The sequence below is a fragment of the Nanorana parkeri genome, unplaced genomic scaffold (genome assembly GCF_000935625.1).
Source record: "Nanorana parkeri isolate BGI_ZX_2015 unplaced genomic scaffold, ASM93562v1 scaffold295, whole genome shotgun sequence".
Lineage (NCBI taxonomy): Eukaryota > Metazoa > Chordata > Amphibia > Anura > Dicroglossidae > Nanorana > Nanorana parkeri.
Window position 1 is genome coordinate 335,815 of NW_017306563.1, and position 18,458 is coordinate 354,272.

Genomic DNA, 18,458 nt, shown 5'->3' on the forward strand with positions numbered 1-18,458 from the left:
TATCTATTCTGACTCCGATTGTTGTGATAGCGAAATATATCCCTTGCTGAGACCTCTATGCCTGGCCTGTATAAGCAGATATACTCACTGCGGACAATCCTCGTCAGATAGCTGAACTCGTCAATACCGATTCATTCAAAAGAGGTGTTTATTCTTTAACATCAGGGTTACAGCAGATGATAGGAACAGCAGATGAACGGTTATAGTATTGTGCGGTCAGAAAATGATGCCTTCCCTACGTACTGTGCAGATTACATGTGTGTCCTTGTTACATGTGACTTTTAACTGTGGCCATGACACAGGAAGTACTGCACACAGGAAGAAGGAAGGGGCGTACACCAGGGGAAAATACATCGTCACATGAGGAATAATTACAGAAAGCATGTTTGTTACAACAAAAGGCCACTAGATGGCAGCATAGGATAACACATGAATTTAGCTATGAGAAAATAGTTAGGCAAATCACACTATATAAATTCTAACCTATATAACAATGCTAATATTAACTGAGGCTATGCATCTCATATTCTATGCCCCTATTGGGGCGGCACACTCCCCGTCTGGCATGATAATGCCACTATCTACATCATAACGGTAGTTATGCAAATAAACAATAACAACTATTAAAGTCCATGAACCTGTAGCTTGCATCTGTCCTCTGGACCTGAAAATAAGAGAGAACACACATGCACAAGTCCATATGTCAGATGAAATCTGGAACAGTCCTTTCAAATGCAGTAGGTCACCTTCCATGGGAGGCAACTTGTAGAGTTCCTTAGTGATGAACAAGATAGTCTCCTTAGCAGGCTGAAGGCACTTCAAATAAGTCCATCCCTGGATGTGCATGGTGCACGTAAGTACCCGGAGAACATGGGCTCATGTAATTCCAGCTGCAAAGTCTCTACGTGAAACAGACACAGTTCCAATCTTGGCGAGAAGAGTAGCTGAGGTAAAGATGGCTGTAAGCTCTGAATCTGCAGTCACATCACTGCTGATGAATGGATTCAGCTTGGCAGTTGGATTGTTTCTAGCAATGCCTTGCTTGTCAAGAATACATCTCATTGCTATGCTAGAGATGCTTTGTTCTGCCATTTGTAGTGGAATCAACTCACTTTGAGCAATGTCCTTTGCAGAAAGATGGTTTTGGCATATGTGCCAGTCCTGACAGTAAGCATATGTGGACTTAGCAGTGTGCGATAGCAGTGTGTAGCATGGACTAACCTTGTTGTAGTGCGGTCAGGCCTTGTCCACTTGGAGAAACGTCCATAGTGTTGACAGCCCAAGACGTGTCCTTGTTCAGTTCTGGTTACTGACGACATCAGTTGTTGCTTCTTCAATCCAAAAGAACAATACAGCGTTGTTACTGCTGACTTTTGTTACAAGCTGTTTGTTCCCTATTTGTCATGTTTATTCTATGGCTTCATTACTTAGTGAGACACTGTCCCAGAACAAGCTGTAGCCATTTATATTCGGAGTCCTGAGCTGCATGTTTGTCTGTGTCATCAATTCATCACTAAGTACTGATGCCAGAGAATCGGTATGACAACGTGGAAACCAGCAACTCAGGTTTTCTTTAAAGTAAATATGTGCCCAGACTATGCACATATGTACAAGTATTTACATAGTATGAACAGGCATTAAGGCCAGTTTCATATCTCTGTGGTATAGTAATGAACATTATGTGCGTTGGTGTAAATGGCAACACAACACACTAAGGCAACGCACCTGTGATGCAGCATACCGCATACAGGTAGTGCCTTGGCATGCACTGTGCCCCTGAAAGAGGGTCAAGATATTTGGGGATGAATTACTGCACAGAATATGCAACTAGAGAGGTCAGGGATGGCTTGTTTTAAAGCTCATTTACAGATGGTTAAGAATATGTATGATTTAAGGTTCATAGGCAGGGCACAAATGCACTTTAAAATAAGGTGTTTTGCTAAGTTCTGTGAAGCCTGAGGCCTGGCAGTAATTCTTTTCCACTTGCTTTTGGCCTTGCCCATTCTTGATTGCAGCTGTTCTATTATGTACTCTGAGAAATTATTACACCTGAGAAATATCTGGGTGTTGCCCAGTGATTTAAATATTTAAATGCAAACAGAGGGGGGCTTTTGAGCCAACACATCAGAGCTTTTTACATAAAACAGATTTATCAAGTTTGTTAAGTCCTTCTTAGAAACTTTAGACACAGGGACCTGGACATCGGTTGCCCATGACCCCCCCCCCCCCCCCCCCCCCCCACCCCCCCCCCGCCCCCCCCCCCCCCCCCACGTCCAGGTCCCTGTGTCTCCCTCTTTTTCCACTTGGTGTACAACAAGCTGGTTGACTTTTGCTGCTTCTGTCCACCTGAAGAAGCCACACCTGGCGAAACGGCAAGTAGAGCACTCTGAATCTTGCTGCCCCTAGAGGGTGCCACCTGAGACAAAATTTTCATTTTGTTTCATCCTAGGCACTGCCTGTTTGAGAACCAAAATCTTACACAACTTAAACAAATAACAAATACCAACAAATATCTTCAAGAGCATTATTACTGCAGGTGCAAAGGCACACAGATGGGTATATTGATCTGAGATTTATTTTATATAATTTTATAAATGCCCTCATTCATATCCATAATCTGTGGACCTAAAAGGGCCCAATCAGTCATCTTGCCAATTTCGAGTGTTGCTGTATGTCCATTGCAGGGATACTACCAGCCAAGTTCTTCACAGATAAACTACAGATTTTGGTGTGTGTTGTTACTTTGCAATTGTGTCAAACCCATTCCATAGTAAGATTGAAACTGGTCACACACAACGAACTGATTGTACAATCTCCTTTAGATGTACAGTACCAACTATGTAGTGTGAGGGCCTGCCTGACGTCTATAGTGATTTATTTATTTATTTTCCAAACGTTTTTTGAACAAATAAACAAGTAATGAACAATGCAATAAGGCACGTACAGTTTAAATGTTTAGGATGCAAACAACCTCAGAAAGAAAAACAATTATTCATAATAACCGTAAGCCATCATCAAGCAAGTGCTTAAAGAAGCAATGGAGGCCATGTAGAATAAAATAGAGGTAGAGCAATCATAGTTAACCAGAATACAACTTAAAGAACTTGTCAACCTTTTCCCAAATAACGGAAGAGTGAAACCTAAGAGGGAAGGGGGAAGAAAATTGTCTTTTTTTTTTAAAGTGACTCTATCTCTAAAAAAATTATTAAAAAGAAAGTGCCCCCTGACAAGAAAATAGTCTATGCTTGCCTCTCCTGCCGCCCGCACCTCCAATCTGCACTATATTAATGAAATGCAGTTGTTTGAAGACTCTTCAGCAGCAGGAAAAGTCCAGATATGAATCTGCACTCCTGATGTTCCAGACCTTCACATATGTGGGCGCTCAAAACGATATCAGTGGATGGCGCCGTGCTAAGACCAGATGGGAGAATAAGAGATCACCAGAACTCCAAATAAATGCGTATCACAGATTTTTTTGTGAAGAGAGCCTTACACATGTTTGATATTTTGGGGCCCTGCAGGGACCCTTCCTCAAGGTAACGTAGTGAACACTCTGTTGCTGGGGTCCTGCAAGGCCCCGAAACATCAGTCATCACAATAAATCTCTGATATGCATTTTTTTTGTTTTGAGTACTGGTGATTTTGTCTTCTCTCTTCAGCAGCTGACACCTCTGGTTCACTTACAGTTTGTATACCACTTCAGGCCCTTCAGTCCCTCAATCCAGTCACAGGTACAAGAATCGGTACCCATTGTGTCAGGTTCCTGAAGAGCAAAGGGATCGGTACCCATTGTGTCAGGTTCCTGAAGAGCCAATAGAAAGATACACATTGTCACAAGTCCCAGAGGAGCCCTGTGAGAGATTCCAGCTTTGCCCAGTGGTAGAGGATGAGAGAGAACGATATCCATTGTGCCAGGTGCCCGAGGAGCCAAGGGAACGGTACTCTTTGTGCCAGTTAACCGAGGAGGAACCAGAAGATTACCCCCTGTCTCAGGTCCCTGAGGAGCAGAGTGTGCGGTATCCATTGCCCCGAGAAGCCAAGAGAGATCGCTACCCTCTGGTTCAGGCTGTATTTGGAGAGCTTGGATCATCCCAAACTGAGCCTTTTGACCTTCATCTTCCCAATTTCTTCCGCTCACGCAGTCACAGCTACCTCCGTGCCATACAGGCTGGCTGCTCCGAGGATGACGACACCATATCCCTGCAGTCCATGTCACCCCCCTTACCAATCACCAGCCGGACCCTCCCCAGGCACATCGGTAAGTTAAACCCTGAAGTGGTGTTTTAAAATAGCTTACTTGAGTTGGGCACAACATCTGCAAAAATTGGCATAATTCCCACCTAAACCATGGTTGGGCACATTTCAAAATGGCAGCATAGCTGAACGACTGTTTTGTGCAGAACACGAATACTATATATTATAGGCAGGGCCAGCACTGTGCTGGAACTCCTGTGACAGCTGAGAGGGAAAGGCTGTGAGTGCAGCTCTCCCTTCTCAGTGTTTACACAGAGCAGAGAACGGACGCACTCCACTCTGCTCCCCACTCTGCTCTCCAGAGAGAGGCAGCCAGCGAGGTAGGAGGTACACAGCAAGGGGGGTGGCGAGGGGTGGGCGGACCTGCAGGCTGCATACAAGTGATCTCGGCGACATCGCAGAGATCACTTGTAAACGACCGAGTGGCTTACCCGCTCTACATTTAGCCCTGCTTGCCCAAAGCAGGGCTAAATGTAACAAATAACTACCCGCCCGGCTTCCGGAACTGCATGTCCTGGGCTTTGGGAGACTCCACACCCCTGCCGCCCCTCTGCTCCCTGCCGGGGCCTCAGTGGCCTTGAGGGAAATCCGGCCCTGATCATATGTGACTTGGGTTATCAGCAACTAGCGTGCTGTGATTCTTCCATTTAAGGCATTTTTGCTTGCCATGTGCCTCCTTAACCTGTATGAATTTTGACTGATAATTTAGGTGAAACTGATCTCCAAAAGTAAAGCTTCATCGGGTTATAGGGACAGTGTATAAATGTTAATTGTGCCTAAGCCATAACCTAAAAAAACTACTTTTGGATTGAATTCCTGCTGAAAAGTAGAAGCCCATATCCTGGTATGAGAGGGTGCCTAGGCATTCTTGAGCCTACAGGTTCATAGCTGTATATCAGATCTCAGGTACTGTTGCCTCTGGCTGCTAGTCTCAGGAGAGATTTGGTGATGTCGCTACTGTGCCGCTCACTGTTGTTCTTGCTGGAGGCTCTGATATGGGGAAGCAAATCCCTACCTGTACTAAGATGGCTGCCTCCACAGACGTATACAGTGCAGAAGCCCACAGAGCCCGCATATCAGACACACACCCTGGAAAAAGGAGAAGATTTAAAAATCAAGCCCTTCTATGCTTTTTTTACACCTAGAACAGCCTTTCTCAACCAGGGTGCAGAGAAATATTTGCACAGCATCAAGCCTTTCCATGGTGGAGGCAGCCTTTTGATGTGGAGGGAGATCCTCATGGGGGAACTCTGATAAAAGAGATGAACTGTGATTTGAAAGTGGGCCTGTGAAGTAAAGGGTGGAGTCTGAAGCAAAATGGGGGCTCCTAATGTGAAGAGGGAGCTTCTGATGTGAAGAGGGCTCCTGATGTGAATAGGGGGCTTCTAATGTGAAGGGGAGCTGGTGATATGAAGGGATACTCTAATGTAAAAGAAGGGGGTTTGGATGTGAAACGGGGCTCCTAGTGTAGGTGGGGGGGCCTCTGACATCAAATCTTGTACAGTTGTGTCTGATGTGAAAGGGAGATTCTGAAGTGAAAAGGGCTCCTGGTGTTAATTGGGGGGCTTCTAATGTAAAGGGGAGCTTGTGATGTGAAGGGAGACTCCGATGTAAAACAAGGGGGTTCCGATGTGAAGTGGGGCTCCTAGTGGGGGGCTGGGGGACTCTGATGTGAAATTATGTAAAGTGGGGTCTGATGTGAAAGGAAGATTCTGATGTGAAGGGGGCTCCTGATTTGAAGGGGGTACTCGAATGTGAAGGTGGAACAACATTTTTTGTCTTTGGCCATGGGGTTCCCTCTTACAATCCATAACAGACCCCTATCAAGGATAAGGGTCTGTTATGGATTTTCAGTTTTTACATTTTAGGCTGGGGTGTCTGTATTGTAGATTTTGCATTGGTGTAAAGGGTGCAGTGGCTGAAAAAAGGTTAAAAAACGCTGACCTAGAAGACAGAAATAAAATTACTATATATTGGCAGCCAGCACAGTAAACATGTGAAAAATCAGCACTATACTTATACCTCACCCTTAATTACAACAACACACTTACAATTAAAAGTATTAAAATAACCCTGTCACAAATCTGAGGGACTGAAACGAAGCATATGATAAAGGAATACATTATCAGAGGTTGCTTCCAGTGAAATCCACAGAGTAAAACCATCAGCAGATCCTCATATATAGACAGCGGAAATAATATTCCAAGCTCAACTTTTTCTATATAAAATCGAGATTGTTTGCCTTTTGCCTCCCAAGTTTACCAATTGGTCAGGGAGACAACCCATCAAATTAAAGGCTCATGAGGTGGAAGGGGGCAGCTTGACTTTCACAGACAAAGCTGAGAGTTACATATAATATCAGCAGCTTTGATATTGGAATGTACGAATTGCTTTGACATTATGTTTTTACTGAAGTCACCTCCTATTTGAGCATTTCTTCCATGATGTACTCAGTTTGAATTGCCCATGTTTGTGACAGGTTTACTTTAATCCTCCAGAGCCCAGCTACTGTATGTGACTACCGTAAAAGCATAATGTAACAGCGTGTACAATATTATATAATGAAATAAATACAAGCATATCTACATCTAGACACTGCAATATATGGTAAAAAGATCCAATGCGCATGCCTAACTGAACAACTTTACTCTATGTGCCACTTCCATTAGGTTTCCCTTGTGGGTTCTGTCTTCCAGATGCACCACTGGAGGCAACTGACAAAAAGACCTCCTAGTCTTACAGACTTCCATTTGGTTCCCCCTTACCTGGGTGTCAACGGGCATGGCACAGGGTGTAGGGTCCTTCCTGTGGTGTCATGGTGCCCGGCGGTAGGGTTGCCAATGCACGTGGCGTGCACGCAACCTATTGATCAGTTCAGGTGGCGGTCATTTGCCTCATTGACACACCTGCCTCTCCTTGCCATCCCATTGGCTCCCGGGGGTTGGAATCTTCCTTGTTGCTCTGACAACAGGGGGGCGTTCCTGGACCTTGCTGGGTTTAAATTCTATTAAGAGCCCTGACTGTTGCTGTATCCAGTGCAACCTGAAGCATTATTTCCTTTCTCCAGTTCCTGCTTCCTTTCCCAACTTTCCAACTCCCTGGTTATTGACCCCCGGCTTGACTTCTTGTGCTTCATACTTGCTGCCTACCTCGACCCGGACCATATTCTGACAATGCCTTTGGACTTTCCTTATTGTAGCTTCACCACAGGACTTGTACCCAGTACTGTTCTCTGTCATTGGGTTCCCCTCCAGCATACAGGGTAAACTCCGCCCTTGACACCCAGCCTTATATAGTGGTGTTCTGGGTCTATTTATAAACAATTTGCAGGGCCCTTCACCCTGCAAATATCGGTCAACGCTCATTGAATAATGCCAAAAATGAATGTTCTTGTTATAGTTTGTTCCCAGTTCGAATGTAGTGTATTGTAAAATTACATTATGGCCACTAGATGGAGCTGAGTAGCATAGAAAATAAATACAGTACTTATTTTTTTATGCTTCTCAGCTCCATCTAGTGGCTATAATGTATTATTACAGCACACTACTGGGGAAAAACATTAAGAACATTTGTTTTTGGCATTATTCTCCAGAAACGAATGTTCACAGACATTTACACTCTCCTTATGCTGTCAGAATAGTGTCACTGTTCTAAGACCTGGGACACTTGAGACATGGGCCAAGTGCCCAACTGCCCTTGGCTGTGCCACTATTGCCACCAAGAAAAGAACACTGAGAAAGCATGAGTATACCAGTTGGCTAACATTACATGTTTCTAACTAATCTGTAAGGGGCTGTTCATAAACAATTCACAGGGCCCTTCACCCTGCAAATATGTGAATAATGGCAAAAACGAACATTTGTAATATATATTTTCTTCTACAGTTGAATGTATTGTGATGTAATACTGCATTATGGCCATTAAATGGAGCTGAGGAGCATAGGAAATATGTATTTACTTACTGTGCTTTTCAGCTCCATCTAGTGGTCATAACACAGTATTACATCACAATACATTTGACCTAAAATAAAGAAATATTTAGAACCTTAGTTCATGGCATTATTTGCACAAATCAAACATTCACATATATTTGCAAGCAAAGGGCCCCACAAATTATTCATACATAGATCCTTAGGTATGCAGATAAACCTTATAAGATGTAAGATGCTCCCGGCTGCCACCAAAGGGCGAAAGGAACAGGAGACTGGCTCTTTATATAAGAGTACAAGTGCCCTCTTGTGGTGGATGGGAGCATTTTGCTCAGCACCCAGAGGGAGGTAAACAAAGCACCATCAGGGTGCAGGCAATGCTGCAAGGATCTTGGCTGATCATTACTATAGGTAACCTGTCTTATCAGGCTTCTCTATAGAGGCGCAACTTAAAATAAAAAAAATGATATTCAGAATCTCTATTAAGTCCAATGTATTGTGATGTAATACTGCATTATCACCACTAGGTGGTGTTGAGGAGCCTAGGAAAAAAGTATTTATTTCCTAGGCTCCTCAGCGCCATCTAGTGGCCATTATGCAGTATCACATTACAATACATTGGACTTAAAAAAAAACCAATATTGTGATTTAGGAATGTCCCAATTACACTTTTTTAAGGCCAAGTACAAGTACTTTCCCTCAGGTACTTGCTGATACCAATTACCGATACTTTTTCTTAAAGGGACATATGACATTTTTTCTAAAACCATACAGACTAATGATTTTAGGGCAGTTTCTAACAAGGGCTAAATACAGACGTCACCAGGGCTAAATACAGATGTCACCAGAGCAGAATACATGTCCCAAAAGCAGAATACATATCCCCAAAGCAGAATACATATCCCCACAGCAGAATACATGTACAAAAGCAGAATACATGTACCAAAGCAGAATACATCTCACCAGAGCATAATACATGTCCCCAAAGCAGAATACATGTCACAAGAGCAGAATACATTTCACCAGAGCAGAATACATCTCACCAGAGCAGAATACATCTCACCAGAGCAGAATACATGTCCCCAAACCAGAATACATGTCCCCAAAGCAGAATACATGTCACAAGAGCAGAATACATTTCACCAGAGCAGAATACATCTCACCAGAGCAGAATACATCTCACCAGAGCAGAATACATGTCCCCAAAGCAGAATACATGTCCCCAAAGCAGAATACATGTCCCCAAAGCAGAATACATCTCGCCAGAGCAGAATACATGTCCCCAGAGCAGAATACATGTCCCCAGAACAGAATTCAACTTACCAGGCTGCGTGCCGATCTCACCCAGGCGACATGTGGATCTCTGCAGGGCTCTGCGGGCCTATGCTGTGGAGAGTGCTGGTGTCCAGGGCTGTACTGTGCTGTGCTGCCCGTGGCTGTGCCTGCGCCGGGAAGGAGGAGCAGGAAATATAGAACCGGACAGGCACTGCCATGGACAGCTACTGTCAGGTCCCCAGCAGGCTGCTGAGATCCCCACAAGTGCAGAAACTTGCACAGCTGCTGCGGTTTCAAAATTTAAAGGGCCGGTATCGGCCTTAAGAATCGGGGCATTTTCACGAGTACAAGTACTTGTGAAAATGTCTGGTATCGGGACATCCCTATTGTGATTTATAAATAGACCCCTAAATGTGCAGATCCACCTTACAAGATACATGATGCTCCCTGCCACCACCAGATGCTTTAATATTGGATGGGAGCATTCTGCTCGGCACCCAGAGGAAGGCAAACACAGCCTTGCTGCTAGGATCTTGGAGATCATTACTAAAGGTTTCTGGCCTATTTACACTTCTCTATATAGGCGTCAGGGACGAGGGTAAATAATACTTGTGATGCCTTTATACTAGAAGTGTACTTATCCTTTAAGCACTGCTCATAAAGGGGCTTTATAAACAAACACTTTGTATATATTAGCAGTATCAATGTATGCATTAGACATTTTATTGTATTAATTTCCTCATTAGAAGTGCCTTGCTGCTTGTATTCTGCATTTTATGTTATCAAATTGCTTGTGTTAATAATTCTTTTTTTTCAGGAGAAAAGAGAAAAAAAATGCAAACAACGGTGTTACAAATAGAATAATATTGCTCTATTATAATCAATGTGCTGCCTCAGTCAGGGTCTGCAGTTAGGAAAAACAGTTCCTGTAATTGAAAGATGAATGAGAGGAAATAACAGCAAGCTTTTAAAGGGGAAGCGTAGTGCATTTTTATTGAGCACATATTTAGAGTTAGAATGGCAGTGTTTACCTTTAAATGTTCAATATATTGACTCTTACTAGTCCTTAGATGAGGTGACTGCATTAGTTTCCTTTTTCAGGCTTTTTTTCCCACCTAGTTATCCTGCCAGTGACACACTTCCTGTCCTTGAGTGACAACGTTTATCAAACATCCCAATTCTCCCGGACGCTATTAGATAGCGGCTCCCGGCCGCCCAGGAGAGAAACCCCCCTGAGATCTGGGGGGTTTTTCTGACATCGGGGCCGCCGTCTGCCGTCAGAGATAAAAACAAACCAAAAAAAAACAGCATAGGAATGCATAGCTAGATTCCTATTGGCTATTTCAATTTGCAATAGCCAATAGCAGACTAGCTTTTGCACCCGCCCACTGCTGCTGTCAATCAGCAGAGGGGGACCTGAAGTTCTCCATCTTCTAGTTGACAGCAGCAGCGGGCGGGTGCAATAGCCAACTTGCTATTGGATATTACAAATTGAAATAGCCAATAGCAATCTAGCTATGCATTCCTATGCTGTTTTTTTTTTTTTATTATTCTTACGGCAGCAGCTGTCAGAATACAAAAAAAAAAAACCCAGCAGAGAGCAAAGAAGCTATTGCTTCCCGTGCTATCTGCCATCATTTGGGGGGGGGAGGGTGTTCAGAGGGCACCTCCCTAAAATGAGAAGGGTACTCCCTGAAATTGCTTTTTTTAGGTTGGGATCCCTGGTTTACTCACTGTATGTATGGTGTGGCAGGGTTGTCACCCTAGGCTTGTTTTGACTACACACATCTCCACTTCTCCTTGTCTCCATTACATAGTGAGGTGTTCCATAGTTCACATAACATAGCTGGGAAAGCTGATAACATTGTTTGAGATTTTTAGTTCAGTGTCCAGGAAGTTACATGTCACTGGAATTCTGGTAAGATCGAGAGCTCTTACCTGTACTTGCCGAAAATGTGCTTAGTCTGAAAAAAGTTTTCAGAAATTTTTAGACTAGGCACTAGGGCAGGAGTGGGCAGCCTCGGCTCTCCAGCTGTGCTTTAACTACAAAACCCAACATGCCTCTGCCTCTGGGAGTCATGCCTGTAACTGTCAGTCTTGCAATGCCTCATGGGACTTGTAGTTCCACAACAGCTGGAGGGCCAGAGTTGCCCAACCCTGCACTAGAGGGAGCTCTCTGTGACTTAGTGTACTTGCTTTTGCAGTCTTAAACAGCATGGATGGCTTTGGATAGCGAGGGGAAGGATTAGAACCTCTGTAAGGTTTTCGCTGCTGTTCAGGCCTCCTTAAGGTGGCCATGCACCTTACAACCATCGCACGACTTTCGTTGTGCGATGGTTGTAAGGTGATTAAAAGTTTGTACGACTTGCCCATCATGGACAGGCAGATCGTGCTTGCGATAATCGCAAGTTCTCCACGCTGAGGGGAGGGCTTGCAGATGATTGCAATGGTGAGCAGGCAGTGCGGCTTTCATCTTGCGATCGCGATACCGTACGACCGTACATTAAATGCGGTCACACGCTGCTCATCAACCTTACGATTATCGTACGATCGCGGGATCACCCGCGATTATCGTACGATAATTGTCAGTTGTATGGGCACCTTTAGAGAGATTTTTCCTCACTTACTGTCTCAGTGACAATTGTTTCACCAAACAGGAAGTCCGGGAAAATCCCCAAGACCCGCACAGAACGAAATGAAAATGCTTTCTAAAGGTTCTAATCCTTCTTCACTCTATCCAAAACTAACAAAAAAGTTTGATATAACAAGATAAGCAGCGCTAGGAGTTCAATTAGCTGTATATCATACAGGTGGCAGTGAGAAAAAAGTTTGGCTGGACATAAAGTACACTCTAACGGAGAACTATGGGGGGAGTGAAGTACACCCATAACCATAGTTAGAGCGCGTGGGACATTAAAGCTGTCAGAAGTCGTCTCTATTGATCGGGAAGTGAGCGAAAACATACCACCGATCCGCTCAGTTTCCGATCATCTCCTTGCAGAAAGCCGTGACTGTCAGTCATTACTCCCCGCAGGGATTCCCCCTTCCCTCTCCGATCCCCCAGTGCTGACTGGAGGGACGGACGGGGAGGTGACAGGCATAGCTGGCTCTGCCTCTAGATAGGCAGAGCCAGCTGTCAATCAGCCAGCTGGGTGGTTCTCAACAGTATTGTCGGGATCCGTCCCGGCTGCAGCACTCTCAGCATAAAGCAGGCAGTAGCCTGCTAAATGCTGAGTTTTGGGTCACGGGAGGACACAGTAATTGTACTCCCATGACCCTGAGGAGAACTCTGGAAAAAAAACATTGCCCCATTGCCCCTCCTTTAAGAAAACTTTTAGCCGAGGAGTATTAAGGCTGCCATTGCTGACCTTTCCTTATGAGGATACTAGTTCCCTGGCTGTCATACTAATCCAATGGTATCAGGGTCATCCCTATAATGAGTCGCCCCTGTCTGGCCAGAGTGTCCCAGGTTGTTAAAGGCAATTAGCAACCTGTGACGCTCTGTCCAGCGTCCTGCCCAGCTCACCGACCTCGCCGGTTGCCAGGAGCTGAGTGGGATGCTCTTGCTGGTGTCCTACCCAGCTCCTGGCAACCAGTGCTGTCAGTAAGGGAGGGCAGGACGCTGAACAAAGACTGAGCCCCTTCCCACCTCCCGCACCGCCAGTGCTCCCCTTCTCTGAATCCCATCCAAACCTGAGCACCTCTGAACACGGAAGGAGATCCTGCCAAACACATAAGGAAGCTCCTTCTGTGCCACCCAATCAGTTGCATACTGGCAATTCCCTGCCCACGTATATGCAAAGGGGTGGAACACACTGACGTCATTGACCTTATTATGGCTACATACCTTTATTAGGTAAATTACATCAGCACAAGCATCCGGCCCCTTCGCTTACGTGCAGCTGTGGGGTGAACAAGCACATCCGTGCTCGATCAGCTGTTTTTCCTGGCTTTTCAGATGGGATTTTGGCAGCTCTGAATCTGGAAATGCTCAGAGGTGAGCGCTTCTGTGTTCACACACTGCAGAGGACATCGAGGAACTGATTATTATTATTATTACATAGTATTTATATAGCGCCAACAGTTTGTGCAGCGCTTTACAATATAAGGAAGACATAACAGTTACAATACAATTCAAGACAAGATGGTAAGGAGGGCCCTGCCCCTGAGGGCTTACAATCTAAAAGAGGAGGGGGAAATGATACATGAGGTAGCTGTGGGAATGAATTATGTGAGAATGTGAAGGTTCAGTGGTTAGGTTGCGGTGGGATAGGCTTCCCTGAAGAGATGAGTCTTTAGGGAACGCCTAAAGGCAGTCAAGGTGGGAGATAGGGAGTGCTTCTCCCCATTGAGAAACTTATGAATGAACAGGAGGTGATGTAAATCACCTCCTGTTCATTCATTTATAACTGGGGACACATAGTACTTAGAGTGATCAGCCGATCGCTCCAGTGTTTGTCCTACACAGAGGATTGGTACATACTACTGACATGTACCGATCCTCTGCCGCTCGGCCACACACAGGATGAGGCCACGCATGAGACATGGCAAAATGAGGTGGCTGCTGTGCGGGCCACATTACAAGGTCCGGCGGGCCGGATTCGGCCCGCGGGCCTTGTGTTTGCCACCCCTGTAGTAGAGGCTCCGATCCAATTGATCGTGATCTGCCACAAGTGAGTATATATTGTGGATAAAATGCTGAAGCATCAATTTAATCCATATTATCCGAAAATGATCCGCCAGTTTTGTGAAGCAGATTGCTGCCATCTAAGCAGTTCTGCTAATGGAGATGGGTTTTTTTCCCCACTTAAGCTCTGTTAATACCACTAAACACAACACTAATGGGATGTCCATTTAGAGTTCTGACTCCGTCCTTCTTTCCTCTTATCCTCCCTGGTTAACACAACTAAGTCAGCTCATGGTCGCTCTATCTTTCTGTTCCAGTTAAATTGCACCATCCTGGCTTTCTCTTCTTTCTGCTCACTACTGATAAGGTTATTTTTCTTATACAGATACATGCATTGCCTCGCTGTGTCAGAGCTAATGTCTGCTTATTCTTCTTCCCTTGTACTTATGTCAGACCGCAGAATAAAGAAACTTAAAGGGATCCTATTATTACAAAACTAGTGAAACTAACATAAGCCGCTAATCGGAGGAACCATAAATAGAGATGAGCAGGTAATGGAAAATCCACTTCACTGGTGATTATGCAGAGTGCATCCTATTACCTGCTCCTGTGGGAATGAGTAATGGACTCCACTTTGCCAAGTGAACTGGTAAAAAGTGGTCCAAACCATCGCTTACCGGATTGCAAAGTGCAGCAGCCCCCACCTTTAAGCACGCACTCGTATAGAGCTTGAGGTGCCTTCCCCTGAAAGACAAAGAATGTTTTGTGTGTATATTATACAGCCACAAGATGGTTATACATCTAACTATCACATGGCTCACCTGACCATCACATGAACTTTTGGACATCCCATTCTAGAACAATGGACACCTGACCATCACATGAGCTTTTTGGACATCCAATTCTAGAACAATGGACAACTGACCATCACATGAGCTTTCTGGACAACCCATTCTAAAACAATGGACACCTGACCATCACATGAGCTTTTTGGACATCCCATTCTAGAACAATGGACACCTGACCATCACATGGGCTTTTTGGACATCCCATTCTAAAACAATGGACACCTGACCATCACATTGGCTTTTTTGACATCCCATTCTAGAACAATTGACAACTGACCATTATATAAGCTTTTTGGACATCCTATTCTAGAACAATGGACACCTGACCATCACATAAGCTTTTTGGACATCCCATTCTAGAACAATGGACACCTGACCATCACATGGGCTTTTTGGACATCCCATTCTAGAACAATGGACAACTGACCATCACATGAGCTTTTTGGACATCCTATTCTAAAACAATGGACATCTGACCATTACATGAGCTTTTTGGACAACCCATTCTAAAACAATGGACACCTGACCATCACATGAGCTTTTTGGACATTCCATTCTAGAACAATGGACACCTGACCATCACATGAGCTTTTTGGACAACTTTACCAAACTGCAGAGAAAAAGCAGTTCAGACAGATTCCCTTTAAATCACCGATCAGTTTATTAGACCTGGCTCTGTCTTAAAATAAAGGGATCGTGCATTACATAAATGATGAGTAATCAAAAAAGTACATTTCAAGCAGAAACAATGGCCATCATGCATGAAACTCTTTCAATATGCAAGGTCGTGCTGACATAACATAACAGATGTAAAGCATTGTACTCAGTACTAGTCAGGCAACATTAAATATGTGGCCCTGTGACGCCAACCTTGCCTATGCTAACTTCCTCCCCATTTCCTCAAGTTGTCAAGATGAGATATATGTGGGCTTCCAATGACAACCTGCTTGTGAAGAGGCTAGTTGCCTGGTTCTTATGCTAATGAATAATGTGGAAGAAGACCTCAATAGTATATAAAAGGATCTGAGTGCCGCAGGTTTGTATCAAGTCCAGTAAAGGTTTCTTTTTCTTGGCAACGGGTCATATAGCCAGGATATAGCCAACACATTTCAGGGGCTCACAACTCCCCCTTCATTAGGCTTCATGTGCTAGCAATTTATTTGGGTATACTGTACAGCAAAAGGCATGAAATGAGAATAAGGCCTCATTCACACACAACGCAAGAGCAAAATTGTATATTGCGGATATACATGCGTATGTGTACGCACATATGCGCGCACTATATTCAATCCCAGAATGCATCATTCGTAATAGAAATTTTAATGAACTGTACGTGCGTACATGCGCGTACTCGCATATAATACACCAAAAATACGCTGCCCAGACGCATCTCAGTTCCATTCTGTTTTTGCGCATGTTTATTCTTACGCAAATATACGGCTCCATACGCAGCTATGTCTACGGAGCCATTTATTTGCATATGCTGCATATGGGACAATACATATATGCGCGGCAGTGTGAATGAGGCCTTAGAAATCACAGCCTGGGCGCCTGTGAAAGCCCTCCAAATGCGTTGTCTATAGCCTCAGAGCTGTTGCCAAGAAAAATAAACTTTTACTGGATTTGATACAAACGTATGGTCTCTTAACTCTTTATATACTGCACTATTGTGAACATTCTATAGACCCTTAGGGATAAGTGTCCATAGATCTTATAGGCTGCAGAAAGCTGCCCTTTAAAATCTTTATATATAACCAATTCCTTAACCATCAATGGGTCCAGCACCCACCATTACGCTTTATGGAACAGAATCTGGTTATCGGAGGCACCTTTTTTTGGCGTGTTTTATTTCAAGACAGTCGCTCAGCATATTTGTCCTCAAAATCTACCCCCACATACCTAGATACTTACCTTTAGCCCCACTCCTGAGACCTTCACTGTGCGGCACTGCATGGCCTGTGCATAAAAGAGTCCTGGCCGTGTCCAGCTGTGCTCCATTCATTCCTGTGGCTGGATCAGTACTCATAGTAGCCTCAGCCCTGTAAAAAAAAAGTATAGACTAAGTCAGGTGGTGGAAAGTGGTGCAAATGTTCAGGAGGAGATAGACGCTGACTTTTTGTTCATGGGCTTAGCAACACAGGTAAGGGTTGCACTGTGGTGGGGGTAAGATTCAAAGGAAACTAAAAACTGAAACTGTATTTTAAAGAGACCCTGTCACTGGGGAGGGCAAACTGGTGTACATATGAAACACATGTACCTAGCAGTGCCTGCACATAACTGCAGCAGAGCCACCAATGGGAGGGGGTACGAGAAGTATTGTACTGAGCCCGAGTCCCATTGGGTCAGTGGGGGGACCGGGCCTGGCAGGGGTTGCCTGTGACAATTCTTCGTACTGTATTGCTTTTTTCTCATATTTATACAATGTTTGATAATGGTTCAAAATATAGTGGCATTTCATCACATGTGGGGTTGACCAGGGGGGGCCGTGTGAGGTAAGCTGTACGGGACCCCATGATCTGAAATGGCAGCCCTGTCCATAGCCATCCTGTCACCGGTGAGTCTGGGGCCCTTCTGGCAAGCAAAGCTTTAGTACTTCCTCATAGTGCTGAAGCTTGCCCACCTCTGGCATATTCCTATTGTCCAATATGGCTGCCCATCATTATGAGGGAGGTGGGGGGCTTAGCTGGAAATTCTGACACTACCCACAAGTGTCGAAGCTTTGTCTGTGAGAGGGACCTGTTTTTTAGCTGTGGAATGAAGATTTGTGAGGCTCCTGAGAGTATGTGCACCTCTAGGTGCCCGCACAATTTGCCCCTTACCCTTAATAGGCTTTCTTTAAAGAAGTAAAGTGGCAACCTTTATGTTTCTCCAAAGACAGGTTTCCTTTAAGGGCCCATTCACACCATTGCACTGCAGTAAAGTGCAGAAAAACGCACATGGTATCGCAATGCATGGTAGCACACCAAGCTGCATTGTGGAGCCATTCATGTTGAATGACACCTCATCACATCTACAGTATGCACTTCCTCTACAGCACACTGTGCAGCAGTAATAAAATTAGAGAAGGATCGATTTTTTCCTTTGTTGGGGTCAATTCAAAATACATTGGGCTGCGGTAAAGCAGCTTGCCGCATCACATGATAAAATGCATGCGTTACTGCAACACTAGGAGGTGAGAAACTCTTCTATACGTCTGATTATATGATATATTACTGACACAAAATCCTTGTATATGTCAGAACACTTCAGGGTTCATTTGTACAAGTTCAGCCTTGTGTATAGCCAGACGGATGCTGGCAATAGGACCCCTAAGTGGTGCTGACGTGTATAGGAATTCTTATACGCATCAGCACCATCTAGGGGTGCTAGTGCTATGCGAACGGCATCCACCCAGCTATATGCCAGGTGGAACTTTTATAAATGAACCCCTTAATATTCTGATTTGTTGCTACTACACATACATATTATGATATATACAGAGGGTGCCAAAAATATATATATATATACACATATATAGTGTATGTA

At 44.4% G+C, this 18,458-nt stretch overlaps 1 protein-coding gene across 1 annotated transcript in view; it reads left to right on the top strand.

Moving 5' to 3' along the window:
• DLGAP4 (DLG associated protein 4) overlaps positions 1-18,458 on the top strand; it is a 93,815-nt gene that overhangs the window by 17,868 nt on the left and 57,489 nt on the right. Inside the window, exons 5-6 of the mRNA XM_018557662.1 lie at positions 2,685-2,728; positions 3,687-4,258. Coding sequence (XP_018413164.1) covers positions 2,685-2,728; positions 3,687-4,258 — 616 coding nt within the window. The remainder of the gene's footprint in view (positions 1-2,684; positions 2,729-3,686; positions 4,259-18,458) is intronic.